The sequence below is a fragment of the Oncorhynchus clarkii genome, chromosome 19 (assembly GCF_045791955.1).
Source record: "Oncorhynchus clarkii lewisi isolate Uvic-CL-2024 chromosome 19, UVic_Ocla_1.0, whole genome shotgun sequence".
Lineage (NCBI taxonomy): Eukaryota > Metazoa > Chordata > Actinopteri > Salmoniformes > Salmonidae > Oncorhynchus > Oncorhynchus clarkii.
This window is the reverse complement of record NC_092165.1, coordinates 23,492,156-23,514,657: the sequence shown is the minus strand read 5'-3', so window position 1 is coordinate 23,514,657 and position 22,502 is coordinate 23,492,156. Positions and strand designations below refer to the sequence as shown.

Genomic DNA, 22,502 nt, shown 5'->3' with positions numbered 1-22,502 from the left:
AGGTCTTGTCTTTTTTGTTTAGCCAGTTGCTTGTAAATAGCTGGATGGCTATAGAGATTAGCCCTGAATCACTACGAGTGGTGAGGTGCAGACCAATTTATTGGATGCGTATGAAAGCTCCCAGAAGCATGAATACTCTGACTTCTGTGAAGGCCGCATGTCAGTAAAGGCTGACCATGCTGAACCAGTCAGCCATGTCACAATATAGATTCAATGTTTGGAGGAAAAAGAGGATCTTACTAATCTAACATCTCATAAGAGGATTAATACCACAAGTGTGTGCGTGTAAGTGTGAGAGAGGAACCGAGAGTGGAGGCATGAATACTCAATAATGACCACTCGGCACTTCTACTTCTCTATACTTGGTGTAGCTCTGAGGTAAGACTGTCAAAAATCTGTTACCTTGAACCATGATTGTGTTTGCATGTCCAAATCCCACAATCACATGCAGGTGGTTTTAGTCTTCATTAATCTCAGAAACTGACTGCGTAATTTCACAGAACAACCAGTGAGTCTACTGGACGAGGCCAGGTTTCTTTAAAGCCACAATCAGGAGTTTGTGTTTTCAGCACAGCGGCAGCCCTGGCCGCAACTTGGTTTGAGGGATGGGGCCTTGAAAAATGGGTGGAAAACCCTCTTAAATTTTTTAGACTGAACTATGGATGCAAGAAAGGACAGACAGTCCATGAGATCTATATAAAAGTTCTTAACATTTGTTGAAGGTACATCTGGATTGCATACAAAGACCCAACACCAAAAACATTATGGAGTTATACAACCCTAAATTTGGGGTTATGATAGGTGAAGATTGTTGAACCATACATTTCAGTTCTTCAAGAGTCAATAAGATTATCAGGAATTAAAATGACCCTTCATTGCCCCAATGGAAATACATTTTAAAACTTTGTTAACCTCAATGATTATGAATGCATTTTATCCACATGTTGTGGAATTGTGTTTTCAAAACCCTTGAAATGAATGGGAATCTTATGGATTGTGGTTTAAATGGCAACTGTGTTTTGTACACAATACCCCCCCCCCCCCCCACACACACACACACACACACACACACACACACCCACACTCACACTTTAATGCGACGGTGATTGTTAAAGTTAATGTGAGTAACCAAATACATAGGTCATTTTCCTGCTGGTAATTAGCCCGACCCTTACATATCCTTTCCATAGCACAGACACTCTGGAATGGAAAGGAGAATGGTGGGGAAAACAGCCAGGAGCCAATCAGAGAAACCACAGGCCCCCATCAGGAACCAATAAGAGGAAATTTATATGACACAAAATCTCAAAATGGATTGATACTTTTGATCAATAAATAGAGTACAAAACAAATGTGAGGAATGTGTACTCACCAGTACTCACCATTTGTTTTATATTCTATTTCATGATCTATCATTATTTTCTACTCACTGAGTAGTCTACATACGTACTTAAAAGAAAATGCATGAGGTTTTGGAAAGACACTAAACACAGTAGAAATTAAAGAGGAAGTTCAGGATTTTGTAACTTGATGTTTTCTCACTCTGAAAGTAGTCTCCTGGGCCTGAAGAAACAGTCATCCATGGTTCGGTTCTTTAAACAGCTGCTACAAACTTCAGCTAACTTTAGTTACCATTAGGTAACAATCAATTTGAAGTGAATGAGGTGTGTTCATGTAATTTTTAATGGCCAAATAACCTTTAAGTAGCATCCAACCAAATTTCAAATCAAAAAGTATATTGGTCACGTACATAGATTTGCAGATGTCATCGCAGGTGCAGCAAAATGTTTATGTTTCTAGCTCCAACAGCACAGTAATATCTAGAGGCAGGGGCACAACTTTCACTGGGGACAGGGGGGACATTCTGAAGATGCATTTTTGTCTCCCCCAATTTTATCATTGCACTGTCTGTGATATAAAAAGTGGCAACAGTGTACTTTAGGACCATGCATACGCCTCAGAGCGGTTGGGTAGGCTGTTTGACGGTTTCAACCGGCTAGATTTAGGACTACACAGACACCAAAGAGCGTGTGAACAGAGGCAACTGTTGTCTGTGTGTTTTATGCTTTTTCTCCGAGTTGTAAAAGGAAGCAGAGCAGAAACTGTCTACTCTTTATTTGACTGATGTAGCTGGCAAAGTAACTTGGGGCGGCAGGGTAGCCTAGTGGTTAGAGCATTGGACTAGTAACCGGAGGGTTGCAAGTTCAAACCCCCGAGCTGACAAGGTACAAATCTGTCGTTCTGCCCCTGAACAGGCAGTTAACCCACTGTTCCTAGACCATCATTGAAAATAAGAATTTGTTCTTAACTGACTTGCCTAGTTAAAAAAAGGTTAAATAAATAAAAAAAACTGCTGTTTGACTTAAAGTATTTATTTCCAGTGCTAAGCCAGTAGTGTAACTGACATGTAATGGTAGCCAAAGTCTCATCCTCTCTCAACTGAAGTGAATGAACTATTTAGCTAGCAAGTAGCTACCACAGCCAGTTCATCTCTAGGTAGCTGTTGTGTGGAAATGTTTTGCAGGCTTTGTTTTGTCCCATTTCAACAGAAGTAAATAAACTTGGCTAGTTTTCACCAGTTGATGTAGCTACCATTAGAGCTAGCTAGCTAGCTAGCTCACAATCTTGAGCTATTATTTTTTTACCTCAATCACACTAGACCTGAATCAAATAATGAAAGCAGCGGCCAAACATTGAAGACCGATATTCTGATGTTTTTGACAACGCAATGTAAGTTTTTATTAGTATAGCGTTGTAACGTTAATGATCTGTCAGTTTCCCTTGGTAATTCCCTACTTTTCATACTGACACGGTTTATAAACAGCTCTACAGGCTTCACTGTCATGGTGCACAGTCAGTACACAACACTATGCCCATCATAAGAGGATCTTAAGAGGATCAGATGGTGACAGGTGTCCCAGCAGGGTCAGATAACCAGTATACAGAGCTCAGGTGAATTTTGCAGTATATGAATGGATACAAAGTTCCACCTTGAGTTGATGGTAGGCTACAGTCTGGGATGTGGGAATAATGGTCATTACAATTATTGAACCATTGATTATATTATTGGATAATATAATGTATAAATAAACACCAAGGTAATTCTTTGTCATGCCTCATCTGAGCATGATCAGATGGTGACAGGGGTCTCAGCAGGGTCAGGAAACCAGTGAAGGCCAGTCTGTGAGAGCGCTGAGGTAAACTTTATTCTCTCTGAGCAGCAAACACAGGACAAGCCAGAAGCTTCAAAGATTGAAACTATTTTAAGGCAGTCTGACAAACCTCTAAAAATTGATTTCCAAACTGTATCAAGGTTTGATAGAGGCTTTTCCTGATGACACAAAACATGTCAAAACAAAAATGTGAGTTCGACCTGGGAGACACTATTGACAAGGATTAATGGATACAGATGTGTTTGAATGCCAAGTCATGCTCTTAAATCTCAGACATAATTTACTGCAATTTAATACCATCCACAGAAAATACTATACTAAACAAAAATATAAATGCAACATGTAAAGTGTTGGTCCCATGTTTCATTACCTGAAATAAAATACCCCAGAAAAGTTCCATATGCACAAAATTCTTATTTCTCTCAAGTTTTGTGTACATTTTTTTTTAAACAGCTTGATCATTACACAGGTTCACCTTGGACTGGGGCCAATAAAAGGCCAATCTAAAATGTGCCGTTTGTCACAACACAATGCCACAGATGTCTCAAATTTTGAGTGAGCATGCAATTGGCATGGTGACTGCAGGAATGGCCACCAGAGCCTATGGCAGAGAATTTAAATGTTTTTCTTCTCTACCATAAGCCACCTCCAACTTCGTTTTAGAGAATTTGGCAGTATGTCCAACCGGCCTCATAATCACAGACCACGTGTAACCACGCCAGCCCAGGACATCCACATCTAGCTTATTCACCTGCGGGTTCGTTGATGAAACTGAAGAGTATTTCTGTTTGTACAGTATGTATGTATTCGGAAAGTATTCAGACCCCTTGACTTTTCAACATTTTGTTAAGTTACAGCCTTACTCTAAAATTGATTATATCGTCCCCCCCCCTAATCAATCTACACACAATACCCCATAATGACAAAGCAAAAACTGTTTATAGAGTTGAAATCGGAAGTTTACATACACTTAGGTTAGATCATTAAAACAAATTTTTCAGCCACCCACACATTTCTTGTTAACAAACTATAGTTTTGGCAAGTTGGTTAGCATATCTACTTTCTGCATGCCTTTAAACAGCTTGGGAAATGCCTGAAAATGATGTCATGGCTTTAGAAGCTTCTGATAGGCTAATTGACATCATTTCAGTCAATTGGAGGTGTACCTGTGGATGTATTTTAAGGCCTATCTTCAAACTCAGTGCCTCTTTGCTTGACATCATGGGAAAATCAAAAGAAATCAGCCAAGACCCCAGAAACAAAATTGTAGACCTCCACAAGTCTGGTTCATCCTTGGGAGCAATTTCCAAACTCCTGAAGGTGCCACGTTCATCTGTGCAAACAAGAGTACGCAAGTATAAACACGCAGCCATCATACCCCTCAGGAAGGAGATGCGTTCTGTCTCCTAGAGATGAAAGTACTTTGGTGTGAAAAGTGCAAATCAATCCCAGAACAACAGCAAATGACCTTGTGAAGATGCTGGAGGAAACAGGTACAAAAGTATCTATATCCACAGTAAAATGAGTCCCATATCGACATAACCTGAAAGGCAGCTCAGCAAGGAAGAAGCCACTGCTCCAAAAGCAGACGGTTAACTTTAGCTGGCTATGACAATCGGTTTGTATTGCTAGTACTCTATGGATTGGGATTATAGTGAATTGTTTAGCAAACTAACTTTACATGTCTAAACAAAAGACCCCCAGTTAAAACTTGCTGTTAGCTAGCTAACGTTAGTTGAGGTTAGATGGCTGGCTTGCTAGCTAACATTAATTTACGTGTATGACCTGAGTTTAACGTTAGTGATGTTTTCTCAGAATGGAATTTTGTATTGCTAGTTACACCCTGTTAGCTAGCTAACTATCTAACATTGAACCAATTTGGTTAACTTTAGCTAGCTATGACAAGCTTGCTGTTAGCTAGCTAGCTGACATTAGATGGCTGGCTGGCTTGCTAGCTAACATTACGTGTATGAACTGTGTGTAGGGATGTTCTCAGAATGCCATTTCGCATCAATTGTATAATAATGCTAAAATATTTGTACATGGAATTTGTCTTTCAGCATCAGTAGAACACGCCTGACTCTCCTCCACCAGTCATATTACCAGGACGCCACCCAGGACACAAACACTTTGGTGGAAAGCTGCTGCCATCCCATGTGACAATAGCAGCAGTGTGACGTCTCCACAAGGAATCGATGGCAACACTTAGTATGTAAAGCATAAACATGTTTTGATTATTTAATTGATCTCCAACATGATTGGCACTACTTTTATTGCATTACAGCTTTGATTTTGCTCAACAAGTAAGCAACATTTCCTCCTTTATACTGATCAAGGACGTAGATGGATAGATATACACTCAATTTTTTTTTAGAATATACACTGCTCAAAAAAATAAAAGGAAAACTTAAACAACACAATGTAACTCCAAGTCAATCACACTTCTGTGAAATCAAACTTTCCACTTAGGAAGCAACACTGATTGACAATACATTTCACATGCTGTTGTGCAAATGGAATAGACAACAGGTGGAAATTATAGGCATTTAGCAAGACACCCCCAATAAAGGAGTGGTTCTGCAGGTGGTGACCAGACCACTTCACAGTTCCTATGCTTCCTGGCTGATGTTTTGGTCACTTTTGAATGCTGGCGGTGCTTTCACTCTAGTGGTAGCATGAGACGGAGTCTACAACCCACACAAGTGGCTCAGGTAGTGCAGCTCATCCAGGATGGCACATCAATGCGAGCTGTGGCAAGAAGGTTTGCTGTGTCTGTAAGCATAGTGTCCAGAGCATGGAGGCGCTACCAGAAGACAGGCCAGTACATCAGGAGATGTGGAGGAGGCCGTAGGAGGGCAACAACCCAGCAGCAGGACCGCTTCCTCTGCCTTTGTGCAAGGAGGAGCAGGAGGAGCACTGCCAGAGCCCTGCAAAATGACCTCCAGCAGGCCACAAATGTGCATGTGTCTGCTCAAACGGTCAGAAACAGACTCCATGAGGGTGGTATGAGGGCCTGACGTCCACAGGTGGGGGTTGTGCTTACAGCCCAACACCGTGCAGGACGTTTGGCATTTGCCAGAGAACACCAAGATTGGCCAATTCGCCACTGGCGCCCTGTGCTCTTCACAGATGAAAGCAGGTTCACACTGAGCACATGTGACAGACGTGACAGTCTGGCATTTCTTTGGGGGGCCGCACAGCCCTCCATGTGCTCGCCAGAGGTAGCCTGACTGCCATTAGGTACCGAGATGAGATCCTCAGACCCCTTGTGAGACCATATGCTGGTGCGGTTGGCCCTAATGCAAGACAATGCTAGACCTCATGTGGCTGGAGTATGTCAGCAGTTCCTGCAGAGGAAGGCATTGATGCTATGGACTGGCCCGCCCGTTCCCCAGACCTGAATCCAATTGAGCACATCTGGGACATCATGTCTCGCTCCATCCACCAACGCCACGTTGCACCACAGACTGTCCAGGAGTTGGCGGATGCTTTAGTCCAGGTCTGGGAGGAGATCCCTCAGGAGACCATCCACCACCTCATCAGGAGCATGCCCAGGCGTTGTAGGGAGCTCATACAGGCACATGGAGGCCACACACACTACTGAGCCTCATTTTGACTTGTTTTAAGGACATTACATCAAAGTTGGATCAGCCTGTAGTGTGGTTGTCCACTTTAATTTGAGTGTGACTCCAAATCCAGACCTCCATGGGTTGATAAATTTGATTTCCATTGATAATTGTTGTGTGATTTTGTTGTCAGCACATTCAACTATGTAAAGAAAAAAGTATGTAATAAGAATATTTCATTCATTCAGATCTAGGATGTGTTATTTTAGTGTTCCCTTTATTTTTTTGAGCAGTGTATTTTTGGCAACTTTCCTTCACTACATTCCGAAATAAAATAATGTACTTTTTACTCCATAAATTTTCCCTGACACCCAAAAGTACTCGTTACATTGTTTAAAAAAAAATATTTTCCCGTTATTTTACCAGGTAAGTTGACTGAGAACACGTTCTCATTTACAGCAACGACCTGGGGAATAGTTACAGGGGAGAGGAGGGGGATGAATAAGCAAATTGTAAACTGGGGATTATTAGGTGACCGTGATGGTTTGAGGGCCAGATTGGGAATTTAGCCAAGACACCGGGGTTAACACCCCTACTCTTATGACAAGTGCCATGGGATCTTTAATGACCTCAGAGTCAGGACACCCGTTTAATGTCCCATCCGAAAGACGGCACCCTACACAGGGCAGTGTCCCCAATCACTGTCCTGGGGCATTGGGATATTTTTAGACCAGAGGAAAGAGTGCCTCCTACTTGCCCTCCAACACCACGTCCAGCAGCACCTGGTCTCCCATCCAGGGACTGACCAGGACCAACCCTGCTAGGCTTCAAAATCAAGCCAGCAGTGGTATGCAGGGTGGTATGCTGCTGACAATGTGACAGAAATTGTTCAGTTCACACATTAATCAAGAGAACATTAATCAAGAGAACATCCCTGGTCATCCCTACTGCATCTTATCTGGCAGACTCGCTAAACTCAATTGCTTAGTTTGTAAATTAATGTCTTGAGTGTTGGAGTGTGCCCCTGGCTAGCCCGTCAAAGAAAATGGTGCCGTCTGGTTTGCTTAATATAAGGATTTTAAAATTATTTATACTTTTACATTTTAGCAATTCCAGTTACTTTTGATACTTTATTTTTAGAACCAAATACTTTGACTTTACCTCAAGTAGTATTTTACTGGGTGACTTTTACAGGAGTAATTTTCTATTAAGGTATCTTTACATTTATTCAAGTATGACAATGTAGTACTTTTTCCACCACTGGATGTGGCTAGGGGTTATAGTTATAGTATCTCAGTGTCATCTAATATTTATAAAATCTTTTCATCTGGACAATATTATTATGTGGAACTTATCCTTATTGTACGCTACTACTTTTACCACTTTTAGTCTTTACTACGCTACTCATTGTTTAGCACATGACCTCACATGTGAATCCTTAAAGAGATGGCTGGGGCTGGCTTAAAAGGGTGTGAACAATGCTGAATAGGTGTAGACAAAGGAGAGCTCTCCAGTAGGTACCAAAAATTCAAAGGCCCTTTTCTCAAAAGGGAGTTTACAAGTTTATCTATTTTCAAAGCAGAATTACTTTCCCATTTCATTTTTGAGGAACGGTGTGTGATATACCATTTTGTAGCTCTGAGTCTACTTTTATCCAATGTAAAAAATACAATTTCTAATTTTGCGACATAAGACTGATTTGAGCTGGTTGGTCACATTTGTGCATCCATAGCTTTCTCAGTCATCATTATTCACGCTTTATTCGGGATTATCCTTAATCATGGTAGCATCCACATTCATGTGGAAGTGTTTAGAAACATTCTATTCTTAATTACAATAAAAGTGTCCCCAAAAAGAACATATGTAGATTGTGTATAAATGCAGGAAATGAGCTTTAGTTGCCCTCCAAAAATCTGAGGGAGGACCCCCAGACAGGTTATGTCCCCCCCCATTTCTAAAACCAAAGTTGTGCCAGTCTAGAAACAATATTGAAAAAAGAGTATAAAAATAAATAAAACATCTACTTCTGTTGATTGTTCACTAGTGTAGTGAACGTGAGTGTTTAGAGAAAACCAAATCGTACCTTACTTTCAGGGTGACATAATTAACTATTCCATTAAGTATAAATACATTCTGTGAATATACAAACTCAGCAAAAAAAGAAATGGCCCTTTTTCAGGACTCTCTCTTTCAAAGATAATTTGTAAAAATCCAAATAACTTCACAGATCTTCATTGTAAATGATGTGATGGTCAGATTCGTATTTATCGTCGAAGGAATGAGCGTTACACCGAGGCGTGTACTCTGGAGCGGGATCGATTTGGAGGTGGATGGTCTTTCATGGTCTGGGGCGGTGTGTCACAGCATCATCGGACTGAGCTAGTTGTCATTGCAGGCAATCTCAACGCTGTGCGTTACAGGGAAGACATCCTCCTCTCTCATGTGGTACCCTTCCTGCAGGCTCATCCTGACATGACCCTCCAGCATGACAATGCCACACTGCTCATTCTGTGCGTGATTTCCTGCAAGACAGGAATGTCAGTGTTCTGCCATGGCCAGCGAAGAGCCTGGATCTCAATCCCATTGAGCACGTTTAGGACCTGTTTGGTCGGAGGGTGAGGGCCATTCCCCCCAGAAATATCTGGAAACTTGCAGGTGCTTTGGTGGAAGAGTGGGGTAACATCTCACAGCAAGAACTGTCAAATCTGGTGCAGGCCATGAGGATGAGATGTACTGCTGTACTTAATGCAGCTGGTGGCCACAACAGATACTGCCTGTTACTTTTGATTTTGACCCCCCCCCCCCCCCCCTTTTGTTCAGGGACACATATTTCCATTTCTGTTGGTCACATGTCTGTGGAACTTGTTCAGTTTATGTCTCAGTTGTTGAATCTTGTTATGGTCATACAAATATTTACACGTTAAGTTGGCTGAAAATAAACGCAGTTGACAGTGAGAGGACGTTTCTTTTTTTGCTGAGTTTATGTACATACATAATACCAGTCAAAAGTATGGACACCTCATTCCAGGGTTTTTCTTCATTTTTACTATTTTCTACACTATGAAATAACACATATGGAATAATGTAGTAACACCAAAGTGTTAAACAAATCAAAATATATTTTATATTTGAGATTCTTCAAAGTAGCCACCCTTTGCCTTGATGACAGCTTTGCACACTTGGCATTCTCTCAAACAGCTTCACGAGGTAGTCACCTGGAATGCATTTCAATTATCCATATCTGCAGCACTCTACCACTCAGGCCTTTATGATAGAGTGGCCAGATGAAAGCTACTCCTCAGTAAAAGTCACATGAAAACCTGCTCCAGAGCGCTCAGGACCTGACTGGGGTAAAGTTTCACCTTCTAACAGAACAATGACCCTAAGTACACAGCCAAGACATTGTAGGAGTGGCTTCAGGACAAGTCTTTGAATGTCCTTGAGTGACCCAGCCACAGCCCAGACTTGAACATCTCTGGAGAGACCTGAAAATAGCTGTGCAGCGACACTCCCCTTCCAACCTGAAAGAGCTTGACAGGATCTGCAGAGAAGAATGGGAGAAACTCCCCAAAATGCAGGTGTGCCAAGCTTGTAGTGTCATACTGTACCCAAGAAGACTGGAGGCTGTAATCGCTGCAAAAGTTGCTTCAACAAAGTAATGAGTAAAGATTCTAAATATTTATGCTAATGTATTTTTGTGTGTGGCTATAATGTCTAAAAACCAGTTTTTGCTTTGTCATTATGGGGTATTGTGTGTAGATTGATGAGGAATAAGGCTGTAATATAACACAATGTGGAAAAAGACAAGGGGTGTGAATACTTTCCCAATGCACTGTAAAACAGCTAAACCACATACTAGGAGGCTCAGTGGATCTCACAGCCCATAAAGCTATCACTATCTAATAGCTTCAGTGTAGCTTATCTGTTAGAGGTGATTCTGATCAAAGTGGTAATTGGTTTCCTCCAGCTTTCAGAGGTCAGGGCTGCTGCTCCCCTCATAGCTCAGAGTGGTGGTGAGATGTCTGTGGAGGCTTGGTGGTGGGTGACCCTTGGGGGTTGTGTGCTCCAGTTCGGGCTTGTCTTTCACCACCACCACTGCTGCTCTTCTCTTTCTCTCCCTCTGCTCTCTCAATCCGGTTTGTTTTTGTCTTAGCGCTCCTCTGGGAGGCATAGCCCGGTACTTCCTGGTCCATGACGGACAGGAAGTCGTAGAAGGGCATGGAGGGCATCCATTTCTCATCCACAATAACACCTGGGTGGGGGAGAGAGAGAAGAACAGAAGCAGAACCTGTTTAGAAAGCACCATACTCAAATAGTAGAATAACAGAAAAACCTGAAGGAACAGAAACAAGAAAAAGCTCAAGAAATCTGTAAAACGGTAAACTAACCCATGAAAAGATGTGCTAGGGGTTGTTTTTTGACAGAGCATACAGTAACCTTATAATAGAACAAACTTACTCAGGCTGGTTATAGGCAGACTATCACATTCCACCTATACAGTAGCCCATATATCCTATTTAAAAAAGGACTGAATACAAACAGATCATTTGGTTCCATTTCTACCTACCTACATATAGTTGAAGTCGGAAGTTTACATACACTTAGGTTGGAGTTATTAAAACTCGTTTTCAACCACTCCACAAATGTCTTGTTAACAAACAATAGTTTTGGCAAGTCGGTTAGGACATCTTAGTGCATGACAAGTAATTTTTCCAACAATAGTTCCATCTCATATTGCTCAAATAAACAGCAAACCTGGTTTTAAAAAAACTAAGCAAAACCTCACGGCACAACACCTCTCCCCTGTTTGGTCTAGATAGTTTGTGTGAATGTATTGATATGTAGGCTACGTGTGCCTTTGACAAAACATTTTTTAATGTAGTTCTGTCCTTCTGAGTTCTGAGCTGTTCTGTATTATGTCATGTCTCAGGTTTTGTGTGGACCCCAGGAAGAGTAGCTGTTGCTTTTGTGACAGCTGATGGGCATCCTAATAAAATACCAAATACGCAGCTGGATTTTAGTGCAAGGTCACGGATAGGTTGCTGAACATAAGGAATAATTCCATGACAACATGTGGAACTTCAATTTAGAATTAGATTTTCCACTGGCACTCCGAGATAGATACAGCAGAAGAAAAAGTCTAAAATGACCAGCAGGATCAAACACCAGATCTGTAGTGCACAGTTAAAGGGATAGTTCACTTAACATGCAAATTGCATCACAGTTTTTGCTCTGTACTGAAAGTTCTCCATCTTTAAAACTTGACTACTGACATGCACACTTTTTTAGGGTTGTATTAACAACAAATACTAAAATCGTCTTTGAGTGACATATACCTTTAAGAGAGAAGGGTACAATTCATGTTAATAATAACACCACCACATTGTGTTCTAGAAAAGTGCTATATACACCCAAAAACACTTATGTGATAGCCTGTACACTTTTGTAGCACTAAAAGTAAGGGCTTGACCCTTCACAGATAATACTCATGATCTATATATACAGTCAGATCCAAAATTATTGGCACCCCTGATAAAGAGGAACAAAAAATACTGTTCAAAATAAATAATACAAATACTGAGCTATATTGATTGTATGGTCAAGAACATGGGAACATTATATTTTATACTAATTCAATTGCTCAGAGAGATTTTGTTCAACAAAATTTATTTTTTTAATCTAGAAAATATATTGGCACCCGTTTTCAATAATCTATAACCCTCCCCTTGCGGATAAGGGAAGGGTTGATACCTAGTCAGTTGTACAACTGAATGCCATCAACTGAAATGTGTCTTCCGCATGAATCAGAGAGGTGCGGGGGCACTATTAGATAGTGATAGCCTTAAATCGACAACGTCTTTGGAGCCCGGGGAACAGTGTCAGCTCAGATAACAGACCTGGGTTCAAATACTACCAGGCACCTCAATTACCTTTCATTAAAATGTCAAAACAAGTATTCAGATAACCTTTATATGAAAAAACAAACAAGTAGTTGAATATTGAAATGCATTTGAAAATACTATTTGGAAGGTATTGCCATGTATTTACAATTACTTCAAATACATACAGTATCGTTGGAAGTATTTGAAAGATAATTTTTTTAATAATACTTGGTATGTATTTGAAAATAGTTCTGAATGTACATTATTTCAAATGAAACCAACAACTCTTATACATGAATGTTACTTTTCTGCATATGCGTCCGTTTTCCAACACCAAACCCACCACTGGTGTGCGTGGCCTAAGAGCTCGATTTTCATGTCATCTGACCATATCAGCATATCAAAAAACTACCTCATATCTACTGTAAAATTTGGTGATGGATCTTTGATGTTATGGGACTATTTTGCCTCCACTGGTCTGAGGCCCTTGTTAAGATCAACGGCATCATGAACATTACCAAGTACCAGGACATTTTAGCTAAAAACCTTTTTAATTAAAAAAAAACTTTACTTAACAGGGCAAGTCAGTTAAGAACAAATTCTTATTTACAATGACGGCCTACCCCGGACAACGCTGGGCCAATTGTGAGCCGCCCTATGGGACTCCCAATCACAGCCTGGATTTGAACCAGGGACTGTAGTGACGCCTCTTGCACTGAAATGCAGTGCCTTAAGGCTCCCGAGTGGCGCAACGGTCTAACAATAACCCCAAGCACATCAAATGCTTAACTGACCACAAAAATCAACATTTGGTCATCTCAGTCTCCGGACTTGAACCACATTGACAACCTGTGGTTTGAATTGAAGAGAGGAGTTCAGTTCAGAAGTGCAGACAAAGGATATCAATGACCAGGAAAGATTCTGTATGGAGGAATGGTCTAAGATCCCTCAAATATTCTCCAATTTCAAACATTTTAGAAAAAAAGCTCAGTCCTTGCAAAGAGAGGGTGTTGGAGTATTGAAAACAGGTGAGCCAATAATTGTGGTGCCTATCTTTGAGATTTGTTTTATTATTTGTTAAACCAAAATATGAGCAATTTGCATTAGTATAAAATATTCACTTTTTTTGTTGTTGCATACAATATAGTTCAGTGTTATTTATTTTTGTATTTTTGCTCATCTTTATCAAGGGTGCCAATAATTTTGAACCAGACAGTAGCTTTGTCTCTCCAGACAGGAATATTGCATTATATACAACTTATGCTTTTACAGCAGTTACTTAATATGGGGCCAATTCCATCTTCCATTTCCATGCTTACAGAGAGTGACTAAGAGACTTTGTGGCTGTCTCAAGGAAATGGACAATAAAGGAATCATCTTCATTGTGTGGTGAGTGGAATGCATAAGCCGTCAATGTGTAGAGAGGGGTAAAACATGAGCCAAAAATCCACTCTACTGTCATTTCAGGCTTTAGTGGGATTGGGCTGGTCTTTGACAGTAACCGTCTGAGTACATGACATTTACAACAATACAATGCTTGAATTACACAATAAAGTCAGGTTGTGTACATTATCACCTGGTCGACCAGGAAAGGAGTCATTTTTTCACCTTGACAATGGGTGCAGATCCTAGACGTGAGAGGCCAGAGGGTTGCCATTTCAAATCACAGGTCTGTCTGAAAAATGTGTTGGTTGCTGGTATCAAATCCTAGATGCCATCTCCTGCATTTGTGCCCTGCTCCAGGCTTTACTATGGCTGACCCTGGGCTCAAAACTCTTCTCGCTGTGTGTGTGTTTTTTTCAAAGAGTTGGGATGAAGCAGAGTCAAATTTTCAGCTCTGTGATAAAATGGACAATGATCATCGTGTGGAGAGTTGAATGCATTAGCAGTTAATGCGTAGCGAGAGAGGGGAGAAACATGAGCCAACACACTACTGTCAAATCAGGCTTTGGTGGGATTGAGCTCATCTTTGAAAGTAACTGTAAAATGTCATGTACTTAGACAATGAGTCAATGCTTGAATTACACAGAGTAATGATGCAGGTTTTGTGCATTATTGCCTGTTCGACTGAAAGGTCAAATTTACAGTCGGAATTGATACAAGCCACTTTGTCAACCTGCCAATGGGTCCTAGAGGTTAAATAGGGGTGCCAGCAACAAGAGGTACTGAAAAAAAATCTACTGGTAGGGGTAGCTGGTATCAAATCCTGAAGGCCATCTCCTACTGTTGTTCCCTTGAGCAAGGCATTTAACCTAAACTGCTCCATTATCTCCTTCCCATGACTGACCCTGTGCTCCAACCTCTCAAATGTGAGTGTGTCTAGAAGGGGTTGAAATAAAACAAGACATTTCCATATGATATGGCATTAGCCATCAATGCATAGAGAGGAGAGAAATGTGAGCCAATGACCCACTCTACTGTCAACTCAGGCTTTAGTGGGATTGGGCTTGCCTTTGAAAGCAACTGTAAATGTCATATACTCAGACTGAGACAATGGGTCTGTTTGAATTACACATAAATGAGGAGAAGCCAAGATATATGCACAGGTTGTGTGCATTATCACCTGGTCGAGCTTGAAAGGAGTCATCTGCCATACTCTCAATGGGTTTGGATCCCTCTGGTAAATGCAAGCAGTTTGGTGGGAAAGACCTCAGATTTGTTCGGGAAGGTGAAGTGTTACCAAACGTCCAGACAGAAATGTATTGTATAGAGCAGACTGGTTCACAGTCTGTGGAATTGGGAGTAGTGTCAGCTCTAGACATCGCAGCGCTATCTGCAACGGTGTACAGAACTTCGGTGTATAGATTTTCTCTAAACGATATTTCCACATTTCGTAACTGAACAAAATGTTAATACGGATCAAACCCCAAATCAAAATGTAAGATACAGTAAGCTTGGTATCCTAACAGTAAATGTACCTTTCCGTCAAAGTTTAACAACCGTATTACTGAACCACTGTAATTGATGTCTATAGGGTTTCTGATTATGATAGATTAATAAAAACTCTCGAGTCAGCTCCAGAAAATAAAAAACATCAACACGGTCTAAAAGTCGAACACTTCAAGTTGACGAATGATGTGCTTCTCCAGACAGAGAAAGCGCAGGGTGTTCTCATTAGTGCACGCAATGCAAAACATTAACATTTTGCAACAGTAAACAAAAAAACAAGCGTTTATTGGACAACTCTAGGTAGGCCATCCCTGTTTCAGTCCGTTTTCTTCCATTGGATGCCTAATGAACACAAACTAGAAAGAGGGGGCATTAGCCTGAAAATAACCTCAATCTATGGTGAGTGCTGTATGATGACAGGACTATAACTGGCAACCATCAGACACAATTAAGAGATGCAGTTCCTTTCAGAGACAGAGGAAGTGGATTGGAAGCGTCTCAGGAAAACACCCTCCTTCCTCTACTGTACTTCCTTCATTTCAGCTCCCTCTGTCACTAGAAGTGGAATAACTGAAAGAAAAACCTGACGCCTAGTCTTTGGAGGTTTGTCGATGAGTGTGCATTTTGGGTAGAAACCAGCAAGGCATCAGTCTGTCACACACATATATACAATACTAATCCGCCCACAAAACAAAAGCGATTGGATTAGCTCAAAAAGGCACTGGAGAAAGAGGTTTGAATGAATGAATGAATAAATAGAGGTGATCTCATGAATGGTGGTGACAGATGGAGCTGTGTGGTACAATACTCAGACAGGACACCGTCACCTGAGATTACAGACTCTTGGCAAAGACTCAATTGACAAAAAAGCACATACACGTACACAGAATGGCTTGAATGACACAATCAGGAAAAAAACAATAAGATCGGCCTACTCCATTATTCACTGACCCATACAGTAGAGAATGGGAAATGTATGTGATTATGTTGATTAATAGGTTGTGTTGACATGATTGCATAGATTATGTGTGTGATCTGGAGCATGTGATGCAATGCACACTTCTGTGCATGAAGACAAAGTACCATCTCTTCTCAACACAACCAGATATGCCTAGATTTGCATATGTAGCACAACACTTCTATACACAAGTAATACATTTGGGCAGTGGTGAATGAAATAACTGATGTTGGGAATGTGCAAATAGGAGCTGGTAGTCAGAGCCTTCAACTTGCAGCCATGGCAGCAGGGCCAGAAACTGCAGGTGCAAATGCAGCATTCGTCAATCATCATAGAGTGCACTTCCATATGTGGAAGCAAAGTACAAGTTATTTTTCTTTAATTGTTCTTTGCTGATAAACTTATTTCTAACAGTGGTCATTTTGGTCACTGCCAGTGTAAAGTGTGTAAATTAAGGAAACACTGGACCAACCAAGTACACTACCCCCCCCCCCCCCCCCCCCATACCTGCAGGTGGTTCTTCACCATCCTCCACTCTCTGCAGCCACTGCAGAATGGGCTGTACCATTAAGGGTCTGCCAGTGGGGTAGTGGAAGACCTCTCCTCCTGTGGCCAGCTGGGAGACCACCAGGGCAGGAAGCAGGGGCAGGAAACCCAGGTATGCCTCCAGGACAGCCTTACCTGCAGGGGTATGACCCCTGGAACACACAAGATACCGCTCAACACAAAAATACACCCTGCATTCACTGGTTTTTCCATCCAACCATGACTCAGTCAATGAGCTGAGATTCAATTCAAAGACAAAAGTAAAACACAATCCGTTTTGAAAATAGTGGGTCATTGGCAGAAAATAACAGAGTTGAAAAGACAATGGAGTTATAAAACCCCAATTCTGAATCATACTTTGCCTTGAAACAGTATATTGAAATGTTCCTCCCAAGTGGACGACAAGATAAAGAAAATGATGAACATTTAATGCTAATGCCACTAGAACTAAACCTTTCTGTTACATAATTGGGCTATGGCTGCCTTGCCCTGACACTTGTTCCCGACACTCTGAAACCTACTGCAACCCTTCATTGACATGGGACACGTAATACTCCGGTACATACAGGTGGATCCAGCAGGGCAGGTAGGGGTTGAGTCCTGTGTTCAGCAGACTCCTCATATCATCCAATACTTTCTTGTTCCCTTTCCTCCCACTCTCCTCTTCTCCCACAAAGAGCAGCAGAAGTTTTTTTTTTACCTCCAGATACAGGGGCAGGTTCTCCACTGTCAATTCTGGCTGGAAGGGGTACAGAGAGGGCAAAAAAAGGTGATCAATGATAAATACAGTGTGTTGCAAAAGTATTCATCCTCCTTGGATTTGATTTTGTTACAAAGTGGGATTAAAATGTATGTGTCATTCTTTTGTCCACAATCTACACAAAATAGAACATTTTTTTTATATTAATAAAACTATATCACACACACACATACAGTTGATGTAGGAAGTTTACATACACCTTAGCCAAATACATTTAAACTCAGTTTTTCACCATTCCTGACATTTAATCCTAGTAAATATTCCGTTTTAGGTCCTTCCTGAGCGGTATGACGGCTGTGTGGTCCCATGGTGTTTATACTTGCGTACTATTGTTTGTGCAGATGAACGTGGTACCTTCAGGCGTTTGAAAATTGCTCCCAAGGATGAACCAGACTTGTGGAGGTCTACAATTTTGTTTCTGAGGTCTTGGCTGATTACTTTTTCTTTTCCCATGATGTCAAGCAAAGAGGCACTGAGTTTGAAGGTAGGCCTTGAAATACATCCACAGGTACACCTCCAATTGACTCAAATGATGTCAATCAGAAGCTTCTAAAGCCATGACATTTTCTGGAATTTTCCAAGCTGTTTAAAGGCACAGTCAACTAAGTGTATGTAAACTCCTGACCCACTGGAATTGTAATTAAGTGAAATAATCTGTCTGTAAACAATTGTTGGAAAAATGGCTTGTGTCATGCACAAAGTAGATGTCCTAACTGACTTGCCAAAACTATAGTTTGTTAATTAACAAGAAATGTGTGGAGTGGTGGAAAAATGAGTTTTAATGACACCAACCTAAATGTATGTAAACTTCTGACTTCAACTGTACACAACACACATATATATTAGTCGTTGCACAAGTATTCAGCTCCTTTGTTTAGGCCTACATTTTGGCTTAAATCACATACGTTATATGGAAAATGATAGAGGTTGAAATTATTTTTGAATGACTAAGAGAGCATTTCGAAAGCCTCAAAGAAGGTCAGCCATTGGTAGATGGGTAACAACAATAACAAATCAGACATTGAATATCACTTTTTTTTACTCCCTTTAACTCCCCAATTTCATGGTATCCAATTGGTAGTTACAGTCTTGTCTCATCGCTGCAACTCCGGTACGGACTAGGGAGAGCCGAAGGCCGAGAGCCGTACGTCATCCGAAACACAACCCAACCAAGCTGCACTGCTTCAAGACACAATGCCCACTTAACCCGGAAGCCAGCTGCAGGAAACACTGTACACCTGGTGACCGTGGCAGCGTGCACTGCGCCCAGCCCGCCACAGGTGTCACTAGTGCACGATGGGACAAGGACATCCCTGCCAGCCAAACACTCCCCTAACCCGGACGATGCTGGGCCAATTGTGCACCGTCTCATGGGTCTCCAGGTCACAGCCGGCTGCGACAGAGCCTGGACTCGAACCAAGAATCTCTAGTGGCCTTAGACCACTGCGCCACTCAGGAGGCCCTGAATGTCTCTTTAAGCATGGTCAAGTTAATAATTGTGCTGTGGATTATGTTTTAAACTACCCAGACAAAGATAGCCGTCCTTCTTCACTGAGCTGTAGGATAGGAAGGAAACTGCTCAGGGATGTTACAATGAGGCCATGGGTGATTTTAAAACAGTTCAATGGCAGAAAAATGTGGATGGATCAACATTGCAGTGACTTCACAATAAGTACATATATTTTTATTTATTTAAATAGGCAAATCAGTTAAGAACAAATTCTAGGAACAGTGGGTTAACTGCCTTGTTCAGAGTTTTTAGATTTGTACCATGTCAGCTCAGGGATTTGATCTTGCAACCTTCCGGTTACTAGTCCAACGCTCTAACCACTAGGCTACCTGCCTACCCATGACAGAGTGAAAGGAAGAATACAAATATACAGAACATGCATCTCGTAAGCAACAAGGCTATAAAGTAATATTACAAAAAAAAACGTCAAAGGAATACACTTTCTGGCCTAAATGCAAAGCCTTATGGTTGGGGCAAATCCAACACATCACATCACTGAGTAACTGCAGCCTTATTTTCAAGCATGTTGGTGGCTGCTTCATGGGGTGGGTTTTTCTTGACATCAGCATATCCAGGATAAAAAGAAACGGGATGGCACTAAGCAAAGGCAAAATCCTAGAGGAAAACCTGCTTCAGTCTCATTTACACTAGACACTGGGAGAGGAATTCACCTCCGCCGGACAATAACCTACAACAGAAGGCCAAACCTACACTGGAATTGTTTACCAAGAAGCAATGGTGTAATGTACTGAAGTAAAAATACAACCTTTTTTTGTTTGTATCTGTACTTAATTTATATTTGACAACTTTTACTTCACTACATTCCTAAAGAATGTAATGTACTTTTTACTCCATACATTTTCCCTGGAACCCAAAAGTACTCGTTACATTTTTAAATGCTTAGCAGGACAGGAAAATGGTCCAATTCACACACGTATCAAGGGAACATCCCTAGTCATCCCTAAGGTCTCTGATCTGGCATACTCAAAACACAAATGCTTCATTTGTAAATAATATCAGTGTGCCCCTGGCTATCCGAAAAGAAAAAAGAAAATTGTGCTGTCTGGTTTGCTTAAGATAAGGAATTTGTAATGATTTATTACTTTTACTTTTGATACTTGAGTATATTTTATAAATTAAATTTACTTTTGATAATTAAGTATATTTTATAAATTACATTTACTTTTGATACTGATAGGTTTGGTTTCTGAGCTTTATATATTATTAATCATTAGGTTTAATAGAGACATGAAGGGAGCCATCGGTAAGCTTGGGAAGGGCTGAGTGCAGGGAAAACAATCACAAGTAGCAGTACTGATAAGGGGAGGAACCGTGTAAGGCCCATATCACTCAGCTCTCTGCAATAATGTTGCAATGTTTAGTGATAAGGAGGAGACTCCACCCAAAGTGTGGTATGTATACTACCACGAGTAAAACCATGTTTTTGTCTAATGCATCTGTATTGACCATCTGGGCAGAATAAACTTTGTTTAAAGCTTTCCTAGTGTCTGTTGAGTTTGTACTCTGAAAATTAGAACCTAACAATACTTAAGTACATTTAAAACCAAATACTTTTACTCAAGTACTATTTTCCTGGGTGACTCACTTTTACTCAAGTATAACAATTGAGTAATTTTTCCACCACTGCCAGGAAGACGTTGCATTTTCCAAGTTACAGTTTTGACTTAAATCTGCTGGAAAATGGAAAGACTTGAAAATTGCCATCAAACCACAATCCAACATCTTCAAAGAGCTTAAAAACAAACAACCTAGTTACAGTTTTGAATTAAATAGAGTTGAAAATTGAGAAATTGAAAATTGAGAGGCGACTCTGGGATGCTGGCCTTCTAGGCAGAGTTACAAAGAAAAAGCCATATCTCAGACTGGCCAATAAAAAGAAAAGATTAAGATGGCTAAAATAACACAGACACTGGACAGAGAAACTCTGCCTAGAAGGCCAGCATCCCGGAGTTGCCTCTTCACTGTTGACGTTGAGACTGGTGTTCTGCGGGTACTATTTAATGAAGCTGCCAGTTGAGGACTTGTACATTAGTGTCTAGTTTGAGAAACGGACGCCTCACTTGTCCCCTTGCTCAGTTGTGCACCGGGGCATGCCACTCCTCTTTCTAATCTAGTTGAGGCAGTTTGCACTGTTCTGTGAAGGGAGTAGTACACAGCGTTGTACAAGATCTTCAGTATCTTGGCAATTTCTCACATGGAATCGCCTTCATTTCTCAGAACAAGAATAGAGTGACGAGTTTCAGAAGAAAGTTCTTTGTTTGTGGCCATTTTGAGCCTGTAATCAAACCCACAAATACTCAGACACTCAATTACTCTAAAGAAGGCCAGTTTTATTGCTTCTTTAAATCTAAATTTTTCAGCTGTGCTATCACTTCAAAAGGGTTTTCTAATGATCAATTAGCTAATCAAGTTTATCATTTTAAAAGGCTAACACAACGTGCCATTGGAACATAGGAGTGATGGTTGCTGATAATGGTCCTCTGTACGCCTATGTAGATATTCCATTTTTTTATTTTAAAAATCAGCTGTTTCCAGTAACAAAGGTCATTTTCAACATTGAATGTCCACACAGATTTTCTGATCAATTTGATGCCATTTTAAATGGACAAAGAAAAATGGCTTTTCTTTCAAAAACAAGGACATTTCTAAGTGACCCCAAACATTTGAACGGTAGTGTATGTTGAGTCTGCCTGTCGGAGGTGGAGTTCCAGAGCTCATAGGTGTGCCTGGCATGGATTGTGACTCCATCTCGTTCCTCGCCCTCTTCAACTGTGTCATTCACCGCCCGACTCTCCATCAATGCCGCCTGGCTCTGGACCAATGCATCAGCTGTCGCCCGTATCTCTGCCCTCAGATAATGTTTCTCTTTCTGCTGGTGTGCCTTCAATGACTCGATCTCGGTCTTCAAAGTTTGAATCTGATCCATGTGCACCTTCATCAGATAAGCAGAATGGCCCCCATCGATTACAGTGGCCTATGATAGAAACGGTAGATCAATTAAGAATTAAAAGTGACTCCAACACAAATGCTGTGCACACATTTTAAAGAATCTAGCAAAACTAACTGCTTTCTTGGCAATCATGCGTTTTTCCGATGCGGCCTGTTGTCCAGCCCTTTGTCCACATTTCTCAATGGATGGTTGTATGCTCTGCAAAAACATTCACGTTTTTAGTACACAATTATTATTATTTTTTTTT

The 22,502-nt window shown here is 40.9% G+C and overlaps 1 protein-coding gene across 11 annotated transcripts in view; it reads right to left on the bottom strand.

The window, feature by feature from the left end:
* Positions 1–9,761: 9,761 nt before the first annotated feature.
* Positions 9,762–22,502, bottom strand: part of LOC139374945 (thioredoxin domain containing 16) — a 46,881-nt gene continuing 34,140 nt past the window's right edge. For 5 of the 11 annotated variants that reach the window (XM_071116209.1, XM_071116207.1, XM_071116208.1 and 2 more), the window contains 3 exons: positions 17,581–17,753; positions 16,976–17,166; positions 9,762–10,991 (listed from right to left, as the gene is read on the bottom strand). In XM_071116209.1, the coding sequence (XP_070972310.1) occupies positions 10,735–10,991; positions 16,976–17,166; positions 17,581–17,753 (621 nt within the window). In that variant the 3' untranslated portion in view covers positions 9,762–10,734. Of the gene's footprint in view, positions 10,992–16,975; positions 17,167–17,580; positions 17,754–21,614; positions 22,280–22,369; positions 22,454–22,502 lie in introns of those variants that run through there. The other 6 variants (XM_071116213.1, XM_071116214.1, XM_071116210.1 and 3 more) reach the window with 2 other exon arrangements.